Raw genomic sequence first — 21,642 nt, forward strand, 5'->3', positions numbered from 1 at the left:
CGCACAGCCAACACGTTTCTCCTCATGTTGAAGTGGAACCTCCTATGTTCTAACTAACAGGAACGCGTCCAGGTGGGTTGGAAAGTCTCCAGAGGAGATTCCACAACCTGGCACAACCTTAAGTTGCACCAGAAGAGGTTCAGGTTGGATATGAGGAAGAATTTCTTTACTGAAAGAGTTGTCGGGCACTGGAACAGGCTGCCCAGCAAGGAGGTTGACTTGCCATCCCTGGAGGGGTTTAAGAAAGAGGTGGATGTTGTGCTGAGGGACACAGTTCAGTGGTGTTGAAAGGGCTGGGACAAAGGCTGGACTCGATGATCTTGAAGGTCCTTTCCAACCAAAACTGTTCTATGATTCTATGAATTCACGCATCAGTCAGATCCTGCTCTCCCCAGATGTGTTACATCTCCAGCTGCAACTTACAGGTTCCAGCCTCACAGGAGTGAGATCTTACCTGTCAAATCCTCTGCTCTCAAGCTCCCTGACCGGTTTAGCGTAAAGCTTGTCTTAGCAGCAAGCTTCCCTCCCAGCACAGCTTCGTGGGACACCACTTTCTTGTTGTTTGTCTCTGCAGTGAGAAGAGGGAAGAAGCAAAACAGGACAGAGGTGAGGTACCCAGCCGAGCACGCGATTCCAGTCCCAGGCTTTGGGGCACTACACAGCAGCAAAAGGAAGCCTGCACTTATCCTCCTGAGTTCTTGCTCTGCTCCAGAAATTGGCACGTGTAAGCTGGCAGCCTAAGCATTTTCCTTCCAGCACTACCGGAAACTTTCTGTTTGCACTTCCAGCTCAAGGCAACTTTATTTTTAAGGGCAGCAAGGCCATTTTTGCAGTTCCTCTGGAAACTCCGGTACCTCTACCTGCTTGCTCTGCTACTGACCTGCTTGGTCTCCTACTGACCAAAAGCAGGAGAGGACTCTGCGCCGAAGTGCCTCGACCTGACTCACGTGCTGCGCGGTGGCATCACCCACCCACAGCGAGCGCCTTTGTTGTTCGGTCCCTGCGGACCCTGCTCCCACGCCGAATCTTTCAACTTCTTTTAGAAAGGCGCTTCAGAGCTCTAGAACAACGCTCGGCGCGTCGGATAATGGCACACAGGTGCTTTTTACTAATCATTAACTGGCAGCCCTCTCCTAAAGGCCAGCCTCCCCAGTTCAGCCGCTCTGACTAATGGCCACGAAGGTAATGAAGACAGAGGGGAGAAAAGGGAAGAGACCGGGGGGAAAAAAAAAAAATTCACAAGAACAGCACAAATTGATTGTTTAATGTACCCTCTCGAGAGCCAATAATGAAATGTCTTAACCCTCTTCGTTTCTCTCTTGAAGCTTAATGTGTGTAACAGATTTCTGCGGTGATGGACGAGTCTATCACTTTGAAGGCATCATGTGAAAGTTACTCCATTAGCGGGGCTTTTCATTTTAAAGAACCTGTGCTAAAAAAAAATCCATGTGGCATTATCTCCATTTAGGTTCAGACAGCCAACAAAGCATTGCAGGACTTGCCTCTTGAAGGCCCATTAAAGCTTGCCAGGCTATAAAAAGCTAACTGGAGTTGTTTGCCTTTCAGCATAATGCTTCTGAGAAATGGGGCTGTCTTTCAACAAGTTTCTTTCTGTGGCTTCTAATCCAAGCAGGGCTCCGATTATTAAAACCACAAACGTGGTACGTACTGTTCGTACTGGTCGGGGAATTGGGCACTAGGCTTCGGAGCTTCTTTAAGGTGTTCACTGCCACGTTCAGGTAGATGTTGCGACTGGTGCTACGTTCATAAGCCACCTTCTCTTCTGACAGAGCCTGCAAACAAGGCAATTCATTACCACATGCTCTCTTTCCACTACCGCTTTTGGAGAAAAAAAAAAAGGATCCTGTGTTTTAAGAGCCAAAAAAAAAAAAAAATTGAATTAAATTGCCTGTCAAGGAACGGAGTGATAAAGTGGAACACGGCACAAATACACGCTGCTTCTGGGGTCTGCTTAGGTAAGTAAGAGATAAAAAATATAAGCTGTATTTTAAACAAAGTGCTGGAAGAAGCATTTTCATGTGAAACCTTCCCCGACAGATTAACAAAACAGTTCTAGAACTGCCTGGGAAAGGCTCTCTTCCTCACTTCAGCGGCAGTGCAAGATCTTAACTGGCAAGAGAAGGAAGTTTGGCAAACGGTCACTCTTGGGATGCACTGGGAACATCACCCCTAGGGAGCTGTGAAGGTGAAATCCCACAATAAAAAACCTCGTGGCATCTGCTTTGTTACAAAACACAGCACACAACGTCCTACATTCACCCAACTAACGTTAATGGCCAAAGCTTTCCGATAAAAACACATTAGTTTCTCAATTTTGCTTTTGGAACTCCTACTGTATGACTCCCTACCGCTCAGAGGTTCCTTAAAAGCCTCGCAGGTCATCCGCAGCGAGTTTCACCAATTACATCCCCCTCAAACACTTACCTCTGCTGGACACTTACATCCCAGGAGGTGGTTGCTGCTGTACATGAGCAAAAAGCCTTTTTGCCCAGCTTGACCATCACACACATTCCCCTACGTCCCTCTTCTGGGGTTATTAAAAAGATCGTGCACACTCCCCAAATGAAAACTGGTTCTCCCCGCTGGAATTACATTTCCTGGTGTCCAGTCGGGAATTATTTCACGCCAGTTTCCTCTACAGAATTGTACGTGGTTGTGAGAGTTTTCTGGGTTTGCTGCCATTTTAGCCAAGGCAGAGGACGTTATTCTCTGCTGCGGGTTTTATTGCTAAGGAGCAGCCATCGGTACCGACCTTGTCAAACGCTTCCTGGGAGGAGGAGCAGAATTTCAGGCACTCATCGATGAAGAGATTGAGATATCTTTGACGAATGTTTGTTGGGACTTTAGCACCAAATTCTGTGGGAATAACAGGCCTCTGTAAGCTGGCGCTCTAGAGGTGAGACAGAGAGGGAGAGAGAAAGAGGCTTTTCAGGGTTGGAGGAGTACACTGCTCGGAGACACATTTCCTGTTACGTTATTAATAGCGTCAGGACTTCCTTTCTGAAAACTTGCCCAAAGCTAAACATAACACGCATCACTTTTGGTACTAAAAACACCACTTGAAGCTTTTGTGCCACCTCCAGTATTTGAACTACTTCAAAAAAAAAAAAACAAACCCACAAAAAACATGACACCTCAACCACGTCTCATTATGCAACTCAGCCAGCAGGCAAGGCCTCCCGGTGGCATTAGTCACAAAATTACCTTTACACACACAAGCATTCCAGACCATGAAAACGACGACATTTACATGGAAAGATTCAAGGTTCGGATGGTACCAAGCATTTGAACTGAAGACATGAAGACAGACATGGGGGGTTTTTGAGTACTCTGCCTGTCAGGAGGGATTCCCACTCCTGCCAGGCAGCTAAATCATCACACTTTCTGTGGAAAACCCGTAACTTCACTGCATTGGGCTTTTTCTTCCCTTTTTTTTTTTTTTAATGCCAGTCATGATGCTCCTGAAAGGATTTCTGCTTTTAACTGAATGGCACGTTCCTCAAGCGTAAAAACCACACATTGGCCCAAGCTACAACATGCCACTGCAGTTTTCCATTCACCACCAGTTTCTCCTCCAAATCTCACAATTTGCTTCTTTCGCGGAGAAGGAACTATGTTTGCCTCTAAAGCACTCGCCTGTTTTGTCGGTCTTTCTCCTCCCCACTCAAGAGCTATCCAGAAACCAAACCATCTGCTGCAATCTGTAATGAAAATAGCTCCACAGAAGATACGAGCACGTTCAAAGGGGAGCAGCTGCTCTTATCTCCACGGCAAGGGTGCTCACTTCCCTCCTGAGACTTCCCCTTTGATGCCTTCTTCAAGGGAATTTGGTCCTTTTCATGACATCTGTATTTTTTTTCTCAGCCTCTAGTATGCACCTCCATAAAACTGCTAAAATATTTTATCCTTTCAGCTGTTTCTTTTATTTTTAATCAGCTTCGATATTGCTACGGTGGCTTTTTGGGTGGGGAAGGGAAAAAACCCACGACTTTTCACTCCTACAGAAATAATCAGAGTAGGTTACGACGTGTCTTCACCCAAGAGATCACCAATAAATCTATCCTGAATCTGGCACTCTCCACGTTCCTTGTCATCCACTCCAGCAAACAGCTTCTTCTGCCATCCACATGCTGCTGCAGGAGGAGCTAACTCTATTCTGAATTATCCGAGTAACACGTTGCCCAGTGCTCCCAGGGAAAGGAGGGACTTCTTTGCTAAGGAACTCATTGCAAAAGTACCCAAGGGCCAGGCAGGGCAAAAAAAAAGAAAAGAAAAAAAAGGGGATGGAGGAAAAAAATAAAATAAGAGAGTGCTTTCCTCCCAAATATTAACAGCAGCGTGAAGTTGAACTGGTCCCATTTTAACTATATAGGTCACTGAGGGACATTATTCATAACCACCTTCCTCAGCACAACCCACAAAGCCCAGGAAGGTCGTTAATCCAGCCAATGCCTTTCGAACACGAGAGGCTCCAAGTTCCCGACACAAAGAGCTCCACACCCGGCCAGAGAGCACAACCGAAGACTCAAACCGAAGAGGAGTGATCAATATTCAAAGAGATCAGAGCAGCACTTAAGTAGCTCTGTCTTTTTAAGCTCCTACCCCTCACGTGTTTAGTTCTTTATACGATGCTCTCGAGGAAAACCACAGGAAGAAACAAACCCTTTTAATCAACCGAATCCAAACGCCGCTCGTCGGAGAGCGGCGAGTTCGGAGCGGCGCGGTTAAACGTACCGCCCTCGAAGGGCAACGGCCAGGAAGATTTCAAATTCCTCCTACCTGTAAGGAGGGAACGTGCGCTATCCTTTTCGGCACGATGGTGCTGGTGGTCTTTGAAGCCATCCCAGCTAAGGTGCAAGCCTTCAGAGAAGGGGTGGGTGCTTCAGAGTCATTGGAAGGTGCGACGCTCCTGCCAGCGACAGTCGTCTTGCTACTCCCGAGGCCTGCATGGAACAGAAAACAAATTTAGGTAGAAATCCTACCACTGGGCTCCAAGTTGCCAGAATGAACTTCCTCTAGAAGGCCCACGCTGCGAGCTGTGATTTTTTTTTCAAACGGGAGCCTCCAAAGAGATACAAATTGGGTAATTTTCCCACCTTCCAGGCAAGGACGAAGGAGCCTTCTGCCAGGAAACGTGCCTCATTTCTGTTTGTTTTGGGGCAACTGAGTCAGCAGAGTTTAAAGAGGTAACCCTGTCAGCTCCAAAGCACTAACTGCCCGTCACGTCAGCTCTGAGTCCTTCCAACTAGAAACAAGCGTTAATTAGTACATCCCTCCTGCCCGTGTCACCTCCGAAGGCTTAAAGGGAAGAGCCAACGAGGGAGCAAACACGGGCCAAGGCAGAAATAGAAAAAGAACAGGCTGGAGCAAGGGAGGCTGGGTGAGACGGCGAGGGGAACAGGGCTGTACGCTGGCTGTTGCTTTGCAGAATAGGGTGGAATTTGTCAGGGGAAAGACCTTCCACCGGTCACCGTCGGCAAAGACTCAAGTCACGGCCAACACTACGCACCTCCCGACAGTTTCCCGTCTGCTCGGGAGGAATTTAAACTCAAGGCAGTGTCTTAACGGGGCGAGTCACAAATAACGCTGCTGCCTTACTTTGCTTGGCTGCTGCGGAAAGGGCTACATTTGGCACGTGAGCAATCCTCTTCTTTTCTCCTGGCAAAGAAAGAGAGGCCTTTTGAACGGCCACAGCCAGCTGTGCCGCCTGCTGCTGAGCCAGCTGGATCCTCTGGTAACAGACCTCCTGCGCGGTGGGGGGACGGTACGGCCGGATTACGGGCTTGCTCGGGACCTCCGCCTGCACAGACAAACAGGTTTTAGAGCCAGAGCGCCCGCCCGCTCCATCCCCACCCTCTGGCTCCATTCACCCAAAGTCTTTTCCTCTTATTTGCAAGCGCAGGGTTTTCAGAGGAGATCCAGAATAAAACATTTAGTGCCACCCACCAAAAAACACGAGAGTAATGAGCCGCCCTGTGACGAGGCTTCCCAGCACTCTGGCGCGTTCCTAAATTGGCAGGTGGGATTGGAACAGCTCGGTTAATGGCATGACGCTCCCCAGCACCCTGCCTGACCCACTTCTGGGCTCCCTCAACACTCTCAACTCCACAGTCTTGCACTAGAAAACTCCATCTAGCTGCGTGCTTCTTCAGCTTCAGGTCTCTAGCTCCTGCAACTCCTCAGAAGTCTCACGTATACGCGTTTATGGGATTAGAGTATTACATAAACCCAGCTCTGAATTTTAAACAGGTTCTGCCCCTGCCTACTTCTGGAGGCGTTTCACTGCCTCCGCCGTTACCAGCACAAACAAGTTGCACGCGCGTTTCCTTTGATGTCCAAATTTAGGTTGCAGGAAAGGTGCCAGAAATGGTGTCAGCAAGGAGAGAAGTTTTCTCGCAGAAGTTCAGGAGAAGGAGCAGTAGTAAAAACTTCTCCGTGCTACTTAATAACCTTTGAAATCTGAGAAGCAGCCTTTCCCTCCCCAACTTCTTCAGAGAGGGGCGCGCTCACGCAGCTCAGGTGTAACACGGCGTTTCCGAGACCTCAAATTGGAGGCAAGCTGGCACCTCCTGCATTCCTGGTCTCTGATGCCACCACCAGCTTCTGGATACCAAACCGCGCACTGTCGGCCATTAAATTATAATTACAGACTTCCGAGCAGGACAGGACACTCATTTTCTGCCTCACCTTCAATTCCTTTGCCCCACCATTTCTCCTGGCATCTACACTAGAACTCGGCTCCCTCCCCTTCTGTTTGCTCAGTTCCTTGAGTTAAAGCGAGACCGATGGAATATTCGACTTGGAGGGCACAGGGCAAAGCGTGAGCCTCAAGCCCGCACGTAAAAGCAGCAGCTCAGGTCTCACGGCGCCTCCTGAACAGGATTTGGCAGAGCCGAGACGCCGCGGGGAAGGCACGTCGCGGCGCGTGCTCACGGCAGCTGCGGCCGAGCGCGGCAGATCGGCTCCGTTTGCCCACGCAGGGACGGTGCCGGGGCTCCCACCTTCAGCAAGCGATTCGGGATCAGCCGTCACGTTACGGAAACGCATCGAAAGGTCTGCGCACACCGTTTGCGACAAATATTTGAGCTAACGAATTTCCAACCCATTTGCTTCAGCCTTTTATCACTTCACTTGGGAAGAAAGGGCCCTTATCTTCAGCCAGTTCACAGGTTTTGATATGTAGTTAAATAAAACACATTGTATTGACCTCAGGGCTTCGAATTATTAAAAGCAAAAGAAACCTTTCTTAGGCAGAGAGGAAAGGAAGAACAATTAATTTGGTCTACCCAGCTCAAATCAGTGCTTAAGCCTCCACTTTCATCCTGCTGGAACATAAAACTGACTAATCTGTGCTCAGCACCTGGAGGGAAACACATTAAAACCTCAGAGAAAACATGAATTAAAATCCCAGGGAGAAAGAAGCAAAAAGATCGGAATGTCTTCCTTGCCTTTTTTCTAATTATTCTCTGTACTTAAAATCTTTTCAGAACCATGAAACTGCTGATATCTTGGCTGATTCAGAGGATACAACGCAATGGTTTTAAACACAAACACCTGACAAAATTCCTACAGCTGTCTTTTAGGTCAAGACAGAAGAGAATTGCCCTCAGACACAGACTGACCTTGTGTCCAGCTAATTTTTATCTGCAGCGACTGAAGCTAAACTGCAGAAAAATGAACAGCTCGATCAATCCCAAATGAGCTACAAGGTGCAGAATCCATTTCCTCTTCCACTGCTCACCCTTGGTTTTATGGAAGTTTATCAGAGTTTTGCTGCCATTTGTAACAGATGCCTGACAGATGTTCTTCAGACACTCGAAACGGGGGGAAAAACTGTTGCAGATCGATTCCGCTGCAAACGAGCCCAAACCTGGGGCTGCATCATTTTTCAGCGCCATGACAGAAAATCCTCACGGTTACGAATCTAAACTTTTGGTTCTAAAAGCTCCACTTACATTTCCTTGCTTGACAAGATGAGAGATCCTTCTTTTTTGGCCAGGAAACAAGGTAGTTAAATTATCTTCTGCCTTTTCTTCACTTCCTTCCTCTTTGGATAGCTGGAAAACAAAAAGAACAAGCTTCCAAAATCGAACAGACTCGAAGATCCCTCTCAGTGAGGAGATCTCAGGAAAAAAGTAGCCTTTTTGGGTTACCAGAAAGTCCTTGCAGGTGGCAGGCGAGAAGAGCATGTGGGCAGCTGCTGAACTTGTAAAAAAAACCTTTTTTGGAACCCAGGAGCCACTGACGACGCCAAGGAACAGCAACATCACGGCTGCCCCCAGGGATCAGCACGATTCAGGACAGCCCCCACCCGCCACGAGAGACTTGGACACCCTTTGCACCCCTCACCTGCCACAGCACTTAAAATCCAGGGGCTTTGGGGACTGGTCGGGTGGTTTTTTTGGTAAGAACTTGGGAGCTGACTCATTTCTGCCCTCGCGTCATGTGCTGCCGGAGCGGGTCCTGCAAACACCGCTCGCCACCAGGCCACGGCGGCCCCGCTCCGCATTTCGGGCAATCTTTTCTCTGCAGATTCATCCACAGCCGTGCCTGCAGAAAGACTGCGGTGACAACCCCCCGGGTGCCACACTCGTCCGGCTAGAAACCCTGGAGGAAGGAACAGCAGCTCTCCAGGTAAAGCTGCTTCTGAGCTGACATCTCAGCCTCGCTTCCCCCGGCGGCGAAACCACTTTCAAACCTTCTTTGCATTTTGCTTGGCTGCTTATTTCTACAAAACACACTTCACAAGTTTATTTTTCAAAACTCTAGCTGCTCTCCAGTCAATCTCGCTTTCATTTTTCAAGCATAACCCTTGGCAAAGCTCTGGGTAGAGACGAGCCTGACGATCTCCTAAGAAATGCAGCGACAGAGCTGGAGGCTGGATTTGGGGATGAGCTCAGACTCCGCTCGTGCTCATCACCACGAGGGCATTCTGGATGAGCGCTTCACACTGAATCACTTCGCTCTCTAGGAACTCGGTTAAGTCTGTTAATTCAGTTACATCCCTAATAAACTCTCTCACAAAGCCATCCTTCCTGGCGGAAAAAGCACCGCGCTGCCCATATATACCTTCCCTCCGGACTAGCACGTTACGGAGCCCAAACAATACAGGCTGCATCTCTAAAATTATTCCATAAACAAATAAAAAAACCAACTCCCCAGGACCAATCCAACACGCTGGGAATGCAGCAGGGAAGCAGGTACCTACTTACAAACACCCGGTTCTCAAAGAAGAACCACCCGTGCTGCAACGCTTGCTCCTCCCTTTCCAAAAAGGGGGAGAAATCAAATTTCAGTGCAGAGATAGAAGGTAAAGAACGTGCAAAGGAAACACACGTGGCTGCTGAACGTTGCTGCCCTGCACCGGAATTAACTGTTTGCAGAGTGGCAGCCCCTGGTTCAGCACTTTGCGAATTCAGCCCTTTCCAAATCCCCCTGAATTTGGAAAGCAAAGCTCCAAATGGATGAGGATTTCCCTTAAACCGCTGTCGCTTCAGCCGAGCAATTTGGAGAAAGGAAGGCAAAACTGAAGTGCTCTTTCCTAGCTGGGAACGATACTAAAACCAAAGTGCAAGCAGCTGAATTTTATACAAGCAAAATCAAGTAATGCTGAAGAGTTTAGCAGAAAATCATTACGCTGAGCTGCTTTAAACAGTTTCTTCTATCAACGCATTTCATAAGAGCGTAAAAAAGGTCTTTACTTGTCAGCAACACGGACTCCTCCCTGAACAGATGAGGGACATTATTGCAACAGAGAGTTCAGCAAAAAGGCTTTAATAGCCCAGCTATTCTTTTCAGAAAATGAGGATTCTTCCCCACGCTGCAGATCCCGGCTCACTTTGTCCTCCGCATACAGATGGCCATGAATGGAAGAATTTTGTTCATGGCCACTTCACCCACCCAACTAACAAAAGCCTGAAAACCTGACGCCGTTTTTAGAATAAAAGTCCACCAGCAACCGTACCGGGAGAAGAAATCTCCTTTCCAACCACGCAGTCGCACCCTTCTTGCTGCACTCGCCCTGCCCTCCCTTCAGCTCAGGAATCTCCAAGGGAGTCTTGCTGTGTTTGACGGGGTCTAAACTGGGATGCACTGGAAGGTCTGATGGCCTCCCAGTATCGCCACTACCTTCCTGAAGGCACTCAGTGATCAGACACACTTGTCCTCTGGTGCCTCCTTTCCCCCAGCACAGCGAGCACCCGATTTCGTCCCCTTGGCTTCTAAAGCCGCTGAGGTAACCGAGCTGACTGCCCCTGGCCGGAGCTGCAGTCAGAGGGGCTAGCTGGGTTACACAAGATACAAGCTTGGGAGGTTTTCTCAACGTTGCCAAATTTGTCACCTTTTTTTTTTAAAAAAAAAACCCTCTCTTTCCAATCCAATTCCCTGAACATCCACTCTGCAGGCAAGCAAAATCAGCCCAAGCGGAAAACCCGGGAGCGCCAGCTTTGACAGCAAAGTCAAACAACGTCGTCCACGCGCAGGCAGCCGCTCTGGGGATCGAGGGTTTGCTCTCGCTGCCTGGTCGAACACGGGTGTCAGAAGATGAAGGATGAGTTTTGCTTGCTCCTACTTCCCTGCCTCAGATGCTGTTAGAGGATCTCTGCCAGTAGCTGCTCTCTAACCTTTTACACTTGGTTTCATCTTTGAAAACAAGGGTCTTCCATCCTCCAGTGACCACCTCACAGTCACCAGGAGAAGCCTTTTTATGTAAATACTCTTTTTACCTCCTTATTCTGAACCCCTTGTGCCTTTTGAAGAATTTTTCACCTCAGTTTCTTATTTGCGCCACCTACATGGTATCCAGGGATCCTCACAAAATACCTGCAGCATGCACTGAAAACTAGAAGCAGTAATTCTGGGAGTCTCCAAAGTGTCCACTGCCAACGACATCGACTTATTTACCCCATCCTGCTTCTACCCACCGCTATGTTCCTTAAGCCGTGCTGCGACGAGAAGGCACGGCCCAGATGAGCAAGCTTGGATCAGCTCTGAAACACCCGCGACGTACTCTCTGAAGCCTTTCCTCCCGGCCATCCTGGCCACCGTGGTTCTTGGTCCAGAAGGAGCCAGAAGTAACAGATAAAATCCTGATTCCACACAAAAGGTAAATGGATCCTTACATTTCCCAGCAGCTTTCAACCCAGCAGGTAAAGTCAGGTGCCAACTCTTCCAAGCATGACAAGGATGAGATTCTTCCAACATATGGAGTCTCCCTCCGTAGCCCTCTTCAGCTACTTGAAATAAGCAACCCCGCTAAACTAAACCAGGATCCTTTCACGTTTAGAGGGGAGAGAACCAACCCGCCCAAAGCAGCATTACCTGTTTCCCCAGCCTTCCCTTGTCTTCCGTTTTCACGTCCGTAGATTCGTTAAAAATCCTGAGACACTCTTCCATCGGATCTGACTCGAAGTCCAAGTCTTTCTCAAGGATGGAATAATCAATGTCGTCAGACGTTGAGGAAGACGACGGCGACTTTGACAATTTAGAGCGCTTCGCTTTCTTTGTCCCTTCGTTTTCACTCTCAGAGTCTGAAACGCGGTCGTCACCATCCGAATCCGAGCTCACATCAACTAACGTGGTGGGTAAGGGCCGGCCTTTGTCATCGTCATCGCCGCTCTCGTCGCCAAACAGGTCAACGTGACTCAAGCCCTGCTGCCTCCGACCCTTCTTGGGGTCTCCTTTCCCTGTAGGACTGACCTTCTCTTTCTTTCGCTCCAGCGCTGGAGTCTTAGTCCCTTTCTCTTTGCTTTTGCGACCAGAGCTTTCCTTACCATTTTTCACATCAGCTGCTTTCAGCTTGGAGTCTTTCTTGCTGCTCCCCAGCTTCTCTGCGCTAGAGCCTTTGACAACACCCTCACTCTTGCTTTTCCCTGAACTACTGCTGCTGCCGGACTTGGATTTTTCTTTCTTAAGCCCATCCACTTTTTCTGATTTGTGTTTTTCAGGTTTCTTTAAATGCCCATCGGTTTTCACTTTGACACTTTTATCTTTGCAGTTTTTCTCTTCACTCTTGGTTTTTAATTTTTCATCTCTCTTGAGCACTTTGTCTTTTTCTGCATTTTTACTTTTCTCCTTCTTACCAAGGTCACCGAGGCCAGATGTTTTACTAACATCTGATTTCTTCCTTTTTGTTTTGTCTTTCGAGTCCTTGTTTTTATTTTCTATTTCCTGGTCGCTCTTACCAGAACACAATTTCACCGCTTTTGCATTCTTGTCTGATAAGTTTTTGGCAAGGTTTTTCTGTGAACTTGGAAGGTTTTCCGTGCCGTATTGCGCTGCCGCTTCTTTGCTATCCTGGGAAGCGAAACCATCCGGTGCGGTGCTCTGCTCTTTGCCGGACAACCCGTCGTTCGACTCGCTTTCAGAACCAGCTTTCGACTGTGAACTGACTGACATCGGCTTATATTCCACATCAGCCTCATCTTCAGAGGAAGAGAACCTGGCACACACTTCATACTCATCGGGTACCTCACAGAGCTTCTTCCGTGAAGGAGAGTACGATTCCTCGTAACTACACAGCCTCCCCCTTTTAGACCCCTTGGGCTCCTTGCTCGTGGCTTTGCTCAAAAGCCTGGCTGAGTAATTTGAAAGCGGGTCATATTCCAAGTCTGTCGAAGGCTTAGAGTCATCGATCACATATTTGTTGTTAGTGACAGTGCTACAGTATTTTTTATTCTGTACCACGGCCTTGGGAACGTATTCCAGGGAGCTGCCTTTAGATCGGGAAGCATCCAAAGTGTATTTACTTGACCGGCCAGCAGCAGCGAGAGGAGTGGGGTTGTAGTCCGAGTTATTATTAAAATTGTAGCTACCTGGGTTGTACTCTAAGGAGGTAAACGAATCATTTTGCGTCCCAGCGGCCGACACGGGAGTATTTGAAATGAGTGAGGAGGCCTCTGAAGCACCCAACTCCTTTGTCGTTTCTAGCAGCTCCTCATACTTTTTCTGCTCTCTCTCGACTTCGTTTTTGACGGCCTCGATGGCCTTGTTGACCAGCTCCAGCTCCAGAATACCGGGCGTCACATCTGTCACGTCAGCCAGCGCGCCATCCTCCGCCTCCAGCGAGGGCCTCGGAAGCTCCGGATTGTAGGGATCATAGCCTCGCTCTGCAAAAGAGAGAGAGAAAAAAATATTAACTTACTGCCAGCCACTTTGGTAAAATTCTCTTTGGAGTAAAATTTGAAAAAAGGTCTTCCTGAGGTCTGCCCTCATCAAAATCCAATGCTGAAAGACACTACCGAAAGCTGTGCTCTCATCACCACAGCATAAATGTCTGATACTAAAAGCCACCAGCGATGTTCTCTGGCCAGTGGCTGGTGTGTGGCCAGACTAGATTTTACGAACTACCACAGGGTCTTAAAGACTAAAGATCTATTAACAAAGTGCTTTTATTACTCATGGAAAAGCTCCATAAATTAAATATTCTTCGGGGCACCAAAGAATAATTACTGTATTAGGACCAAGAGGAGCTGAGTACGCACAGAATTATCTGCTTAATTCAACGAAGCGACCAAAGGAGGAAAGAGGATTCCCGCACGAAAACGGTGGATTAGGTTCTCACTGATCGCTGCCAATGCCTAAAGCCCACCAAAAGCCTCCAATATTCCTCAAAGCTCAGGATTTCTCACGGCAGCTGCAGGGAAATCAGTTTTACTTGGACTGACGAACTGAGTGCTGCTAGCAAGAAAAAAAAGACAGGTAACAAAGGCAACACAACCGTTACAGACGTTCCAGCGTCTCCGGCTGCTGCTGCTGCAGAAGAACTTTTTGTTCTTTGCTGGAAGGACAGTAGTAAAAGTGGCTTTCCGACCCGAAGAACAAAACGATATGCAGAGAGATAAAAGACAGGGAAAAAAGTGAAAACAAACTCTCAGGTCTAAGCGGGATAAGAGAATTTCTTGTAACAGGCAGAAATGAGAAGTGTTTACAGGAGCCATTTCTACCATTCTCACAAGACCCAGTTTTATCTTGGATTTTTTTTATTTTTTTTAGAGAGGATCCATCCACGAACACATAGATCTCTTTGGCGCTAAGAAAAGAACCCATCCAGCAGTTGGCAGAACGAGGCTCCAAGGAAAACAGAATAGAGACTGGGTTAAAAAAAAAAATGCAGCGCTTTCCTAAAACCCTTTTTTACTCCCTGGCGTTTGCCAAGTTGTTTTTCCAGACCAACTAGCTCCTGATTGAGCAGGGACTCCGGGCAATCGCAGCGCGACGTCACCGTCCTCCAAAGGGCGGTCGGAGCTGCGCTGAGGATCAAAACTGTGGGGAAAAAGGAACAAGGTGCTGTATTTCTAGAACTAGCTCCCCCTTCACCTCTTTTAAAGTGCATTTCCAGAACTTGTGCCGCTGTTCCCCGTTAGGACGCTCGGTACAGAGTGGGGAGAGAGGGAGGGAGAAGGTAGGAAACCGGAGCATCTCGGCAGACGGCGTACGCCAGACACGGGCATCCAGAGCCTAGTTAGGAGAAGAAACCAGCAAGAAATGCAGGTAAAAAGGGCAAAAAAAACAGGAACAGACCTCGATGCAAACAGCAGCAGCATCAGGGCTGATACATGTCATGAGAACACAGAGCCTGGATCTAAAGACTTGGCAAAATGATAAAAAACCCCAGTAACAGAGCGTGAAAACAAGCCACACAAAAGACATCCCATGCACGCAGAAAAAAAACTGTTTTAAATATATCGGGATACCAAGGAGGTAGAAGACAACCTAAGCACAGACCTGGGGCCCAATTCCATAGGATAAAACTAATTTGCACATTTTCTTTTTAAGGGAATGACCAGAGGTAAAACTACATTATAATCTCCGAGAATGCCAGCGGGCTTTGAGATGTTGCCGTGAAAGAGCCCTTTTGTAGCTGTGCAGGAGGCCTGATGGATTACCCAGGCGCCGCTGATCAAAGGGTACCTTTGCCACGAAAAACACTTGTGTAAGTGGGGCTCCACGCGACTAATCAGAGCCGTCACCTTTGGCCGCGATGCATTTGCAGGTAATGCGGCAGAAACACGAGCAGAAAAGGATTTGATTTTCATACACACACATATAGACATGGAGAGCCGTACGCACGGAAGTCCCCAAAGCCAGAGAAATTAAAAATGCTGTCTGAACCCAGCTGCCTTTTAGGCGTCTCGCTCTACTCCTAAGAACCCGGGAGAGAAAAGCATCTCCAGGTGAGCGAGCTCACGGTGTAAAGTAAGATTATTACAAGATGAACTACCCTGGTTTTGCTAGTGCGACGTGCAAGATGCCCGCGGGATTTCTGCTGAGAAATGACTCTTCTTGGATGGATGTGAAATCGAGAGTCTAAACTGTCCTTTGAGAATCACGAGATAATGAGACTTGAGACGACAACTCCTTGCAGGCTTTTTTTTTTAAAAATCGGGACGTTCTTTCCAACTATTTTAATAAATTAATGTACCTCAGACGTTTGAAAGAGTCCTTCTGAGACACAAAAAGGCGAAGGTAACATCAACACGAAACGAAACAAGTTATTAATAATTTACACAGGGTCTCAGCGACCAATTTATTTAACCTAGAACTACCTGAGAATATACTCAGGCAAACCGCACTTAAATCGACCATTTCAGCACAAAGCACACAGAAGCGGAAAACAAGATTCCTCCAAAATAAAACGAGGTTGATTTTGGTTTTTTTTTTCCCCCTCTGGTTACAGTCATGTTGGTTCTGGGAAACGAGGCCTCAATTCCGAGGTGGAGCTGTTTTATTACAGAGTTTCTACAAGCTAACGACTCCTTGCTGTGCACTGGTCCTTCTAGTTTGTGCAACAAGCAAAGGCAGTAAACAAAGGCTGATGTTAAATGAATAATGGGAGTACGAGGTCACCTGCTTGATGGTCAAACTTATTTGACAGTGAATCATTTTGGAGGAGAAAAATAAAAATAAAAATAAAAATAAAGCGTTTTTTTAAGCGCCCTCCCAGAACACGCACTTGGAATGCTTTAAAGACAGAAAAGTCTGAGGGATGCTGGGGACTGGTTGTTGTGAAGCTGCAGGTTTTGGAAGAGAAGTGAAGCTCTTGCACACGTGTGGGCCACGAACGCCAACTACCTTCCTTCCAGATATAACAGTCGCCAAGCAGCGGCTGCTGCTAAACAAAAAGGAGGCAAAAACCTCCGAGAAACTTTGGAATTTACGGCAATTAAGATCCTGCAGCAGAAGGGTTTGCTCTCCAGCTGCAGAGAGACCAGCGCGGAGGAAAAAGGCAGCGAACGTTTCAAGACCTGCCGCTGCTGAAGTCGCCCGTTTTCCTGGGTCACCTGGAGCTGGCAACAAAGGGCAGCAACATCGGGAGACGGCGAAGGTGAAAGCTGTTGGGAGACCTCTTTGGAAAAAGAAAAAAATAAATAAATAAAGAGGCATTTTTATTTTAACGTCATCAGAACAGTTCTGTTAGCTTAACAGCCTGCCTGTGTTTACAGTGCCAGCACTCGGCAAACGGACAGCCTCTGTGATTACAGAAAAGTTATCGCCCTTGGAAAATTATTTCAAGCTTTTCATCTAACGCTTCGCAGAAGAGGCAGTGGTTTCTCAAGAACAAAATGTTTCAGGAAGGCTTTACCAGCGGGCTGAGTTTTGCTACCCTTCAGAATTAAACGGCCCAAAAGAAGCGGCAGGTTTCGGCGCAGATCTCATTTGCGAGTACCCAAAGTAAATTTCCAACGATTAATTTAACAACAATATCCAACCACTTGGAAATAATTAACATTGAGATTTAAAATAGTGCATTTCAAATAATTACCCAGGGTAAATGGGTTAGGAGAGCAGGTAAGAGGAGCTAAGAAAAATGTTTCTTCAACTTTAAATACAACTCTAGTCTTAACAGTTGCTTTTCCGCTCCTTCTTTCTCTTTTTAAATGGTAAATTTAATAACTAAAATTAAGCATTGAAAGCGTGGATAACCCTGTGCTGGTCTAAGAACATCAGGGAGCAAGGTCTGAGAGGTATCGCTGCCAGTCTAGCCCAATGGCCGCTCCCTACGCATCCCGCTCCTCACATCTGTCACTCCACAAGAGGGATGTGAAGCCACCAAGAACCAACTTGGCTGTTTCTTTAGTGTTAAAAAAGGAAGCAAATACGAGAAAAGAAAGTCTTATATTAGCAACACCAAAAATAAAGTTCGAGCCATCACCCATCACACTGCGGTATTTTTACACCTGCTGTGGCAAAGCCTGCCTAAGGTTTCACCAGATGTTGCCAACCCAAGGCGGGCTCGGCGGGCGGCGCCGGCTCACCGGGGGCTTCACCGGAGATGTCACAGCCAGCACGGGGCCACGCCGAGGGACAAGAGCAGCCGGACATCATCCTCCCCCAAGCCACAAGCTGTTTTCTCAGCTTGACACGAGGAGCCACTGACCTGCCCGAGGGGGTTCAGTCCAGCACGGGAGCAGCTCCAACGCGGGACGTGCGGGTCCCCAGCAGCGTTATTGGGGAACCACCCGCTTGGGCCGGAGACTCGCTTGGCCAGGAGGACGTCAGGGCACATCCCTCAAAGGAGCGCAGCCGGCGACGTAAAGCGAAGGAGCGCACACCTCCTCATTTTATCCAAGAAAATGTGACTTTGTGCAGTTTTCACAGAATCATAGACTCATTCAGATTGGAAAAGCCCCTTGGGATCATCAAGTCCAACCACTGACCCTACTCTGCAGAGCTCACCCCTAAACCATCTCCCCCAACCCCACATCTCAACGGCCTTGAAACACCCCCAGGGGTGGGGACTCCACCCCCTCCCTGGGCAGCCTGTGCCAAGGTCTGACCGTTCTTGCTTGAAGTTTTCCCTGGCGCAGCACAAAAGGCATCCAGAAGGTCCTCAAGCCCATTAAATACGGTGGCTTCACCCTCTTGACATCGTCACCGGCAGCCCTGGAGGACAGCTGGGCCTGCCCCGGCTCCACGCGGCCACACCAGTTCAATGTGAGGATGCACAAGGCAGAGCGAGGTGGTCTGGCCCCAGCGAGAGCCGTCGTTTTCACCCTCTGTGGCCACAGGCCCACCCGCTCCGGCGCTCAAACAGCAGCAGGAGGCAAAGAGCATCAAGACATGTCAAGCTCTGCCGCAAACGTCACGTTTTCCTAAGAGGAAATCCCATCACCCATCCATTTCTCTCATCACCTAAGAAAGATCGTGAGAAACGGAACAGGCGGATTTGGCAGAAAGCAAAGGCTGGCACCTAAAATATCAAGATTTTTCCCCAGGTTGCTACCGTGACCCCACGGCGTGTCGCCACACAGGTTAGAAAGCGTCTCACCGTTTTAAAAATCGATTATATATGAATCTGGATACTCAGTGTTTGGATTCTTTGGAGATCTTTCCTTTCCCTTTCTCATTCTAGCTTTAAAGTTATTCCTCAAAATACAAGAAAAGTTGAAATTCTGTTCGGAAAAAAAAAAAAAAAAAACCAGAGACTTTTTTTTTTCTGTTTTCTGAGAAAATGACAGACTAGAAAACATTTACATGTCTTCTGTGTAAGTGCTAGGTAAAGCTAAGGGTCTACCCCAAAACTGAATTAGTAGAGCAAGCGAGCTTTTCGACGAAGCAGAAGGAAAAAAGAAACAACTTAAAAGTTTTTTGTCTTTTCTCTCCATTTAACTCTGCCTTGAAAGTTACTTTCACAAGCACTAACACTACTTCTCGCCCACCGGTCCCTTAATTTTCCAGCCTTGCTCTGGCTTACTCAAGATAAGTTATCATCTCAACACCTGTCTTACTTCTTTTAACTATTTCAGGTAAAGAATTCCCATTTAGAGGAAAAAAAAACAAACCACAAAATACAACCAACCAACAGTATTTCAACTCAGTCACAACTGGACACTTTGAAAACCAGAGTTCAAAACTAACAAAAAGCAACTTTCAAACTAGCTTACACTTAAAAAACTTCAGCTGTGACTTAGGAAGGGCTGAAAACAAAACCTAAACTGGTTTTAAAACCTGTCTGGCTTCAGTTAACTCAAAAGCTGGAATTAATAGTTTGCAGTTCCTTTACGACTCAGACACCTGCAGCTCCGCAGACACTTTTAACCCAACACGCTCCTCGATTCTCAGCACAGATCCTCTCTTCAATCAAAAAAATCTACATCTGCCATGGAGAGGAAAAATCCTTGCGAGGCTAAACCCTCCAGAGCAGAGCTGAGTTTGGTAGGTTTGGGGTTTTTTTGCATAGTCTGTATTTTTCAGAGGCAGATGCAACCCCGAGGACTGGAGTTTCACGTTAAATGAATGGCTACCACGTGGAAACCTCCCTGGAGAAGGCGCTTCTCCCGTAGCCGCTCCTTCCCGTACTGCAGCCCCCACAGAAACTCAAGTTCATCCCGCAGCAAGTCAAAAAAACTTCAAAGAATTACCTGAACTCCCCGTGGTTAATAAATATTGCAGATATTTGTTCATGCTGTACTCCAGGCTTTTTTAATATCTGCTCGGTGCTTGCTAAGACGCTCCGGCGAAGGCTCGTGGCACAATTACCGCTGACCATGTGCTGACACAGCACTTTCTGGGTTGCAGAGATAATTAGGGCAGGACTTACCAACCTGAAGTCCCGCCTTCACCCTCATCTGCTTCCCAAGTCGAACTGGGGTTTAATTTGAACGTCTGCGGGGGGTTTGGGGCCGTTTTCTTCATTCTCAGCACTACTCCCATCACCTGGGGAGGACTTTTTTTGAACCTCTTCCTTTCCCCACTCCTCAGCTGCACCCCTAACGAGCCACTACCCCATCCTGCCGGGGGCCCCCCCTAGAACCCCCAACACCCCTGCAGCCCACGCTCCGTCTCAGTGGGGAAGGAGGCTGCAGGGCAGAGACAACCTGCTGGAAAGCAGCTCTGAGGAAGAAGAACTGGGAGTCCTGCGGGACAACAGGATGCCCAAGGATGTGTCCTTGTGGCCAAGGGCATCCTGGGGTGCACAGAGTGGGGGCAGCTTATCCTCCCACTCTGCTCAGCCCTGGTGAGGCCACATCTGGAGTGCTGGGTCCAGTCCTGGGCTCCCCGGTTCAAGAGGGACAGGGAGCTGCTGGGGAGGGGACCAGAACATCTCTCTTGTGAGGAAAGGCCGAGGGACTTGGGGCTTTTTAGTCTGGAGAAGAGGAGGCCAAAGGGATCTTACCAATGCTTGAAGAGCAGGTGTCAGGAGAACGGGGCCAGTTATTTCCAGCGACAGGACAAGAGGCAAGGGGCACAAACTTGACCATAGGAAGTTCCAGCTAAACACCAGGAGGAACTTACTTTGAGGGTGGCCCAGGCTGCCCAGAGAGGTTGTGGAGTCCCCATCTCTGGAGACTTTCCAAACCCACCTGGACGCTGCCCTGTGCAACCTGCTCTGGCAGGTGGGGTTGATCTCCAGAGGTCCCTTCCAACCCCCACCATGTGTGATTCTGAGACCTGGCCCTGCCTTCAAAATCCTTCCGGCTTGACTGAGAAGCTTTGCTCCCACCTTTTTCACAAGTCTCACCAGAGCGAGGAAGAGCCGCATGAGCGGTCAGGGGCCAAGTCTCCTCGCAGCCACGTTCCCACTTGCAAAAAAAGACCAAAAATCAGAAGTGCCCTGCCAGCCCACACCGAAATCCCTACGCATCAAGCAGCTGCACCTGCCCACCCACAGGAAACCTGCCCTAACTGACAGTTTAGTCAACTGACAAGAAATCCCTGACTGCTAGAAAGCCACCGCAGCGACTTACATGAAAAGACAAGTCCTGACCTCACTGACAGGTGGGTTTTCTATTCTTCATTTCAAAACTCAGTTAAAAAAATAAAGTAACATCCACCAGCAACATTCTGGTAATTACTGTCCTGAACACAAATGTGGAGAGGGGAAAAGAAAAGCAGCGGTCTGGTCTGAGCAATATCCCCCCCACACGGTTCATGGACTAGAACAACCCAACCCTGAACCATCTCCTCTCTCAGTGAAGAAATACCAAAGTTTCCATTTCTCATTCGATTCCCCTGCAGCAAACGCAGGAACAAAAGCTCTTTCCTACGAGAAGCCAAACTTGCACAACATCAACTGCAGGAAGGAAAACGCATCCGTTAAAGACTTTTTTTTCATCCTTTCCACACGCGGCGTGAACCTTCACTGTGATGTAAGTGATACAGAGACAACCTCAGAGGGTGCAGAGGCTGCTCCCACCGAACAGCCCGAGCACCACGCTGCGTGGGGAGCCCGAGCGGTGAAGGGAACGGCCTCGATCCTCTGGTGACACATGGGCTGAGGAGGATTCAAGTTTTAACATTTCAAGAGGCTCTTCAGGTTTTTACCATGTCTCATTTTGAACGGTGTTTTATAGACAAGGCACAACCACCCCACGCGGCTGCTTTTTGCTTGAGGGTTTGGAAAAAAAGGAGACAGGAAGCACCTTCCACCAGGAGCAAGAGAGTTAAAGCTGGGGAGATAAGCTCAAGGATTTCTCTACACCTGACCCGAGCAAACAGGAGCCAAACAGTGTTACAGCAGCCGACTTGTGGGCTCAGGAGTGTAAATCACACAGAGGTGAAAAACTCGGTCGCTGGATGGTACCAGACGAACCCATCCAGTCACCTTTCAAAGACGCAATCGAGATCTAACCTTGCCCAGAAAATCCACACAGCGAGAAAAGCGCTCCGCAAGCTTCGGAT

General features: G+C 48.2%; 1 protein-coding gene across 1 annotated transcript; it reads right to left on the reverse strand.

Annotated features, from left to right (window-relative positions):
• Nucleotides 1–454: 454 nt before the first annotated feature.
• On the reverse strand, nucleotides 455–19,425 carry REXO1 (REX1, RNA exonuclease 1 homolog (S. cerevisiae); the record flags this gene model as incomplete). The annotated part of the gene is made up of 8 exons (XM_009876075.1): nucleotides 19,383–19,425; nucleotides 11,341–13,127; nucleotides 7,977–8,078; nucleotides 5,620–5,821; nucleotides 4,801–4,964; nucleotides 2,774–2,911; nucleotides 1,670–1,793; nucleotides 455–568 (listed from the first exon to the last, which is right to left on the reverse strand). Coding segments are annotated over exons 1-8 (2,674 nt in total), but the record flags the coding sequence as incomplete, so codon positions are not given.
• Nucleotides 19,426–21,642: the final 2,217 nt, after the last annotated feature.

The sequence above is a fragment of the Apaloderma vittatum genome, unplaced genomic scaffold (genome assembly GCF_000703405.1).
Source record: "Apaloderma vittatum isolate BGI_N311 unplaced genomic scaffold, ASM70340v1 scaffold26519, whole genome shotgun sequence".
Classification (NCBI taxonomy): domain Eukaryota; kingdom Metazoa; phylum Chordata; class Aves; order Trogoniformes; family Trogonidae; genus Apaloderma; species Apaloderma vittatum.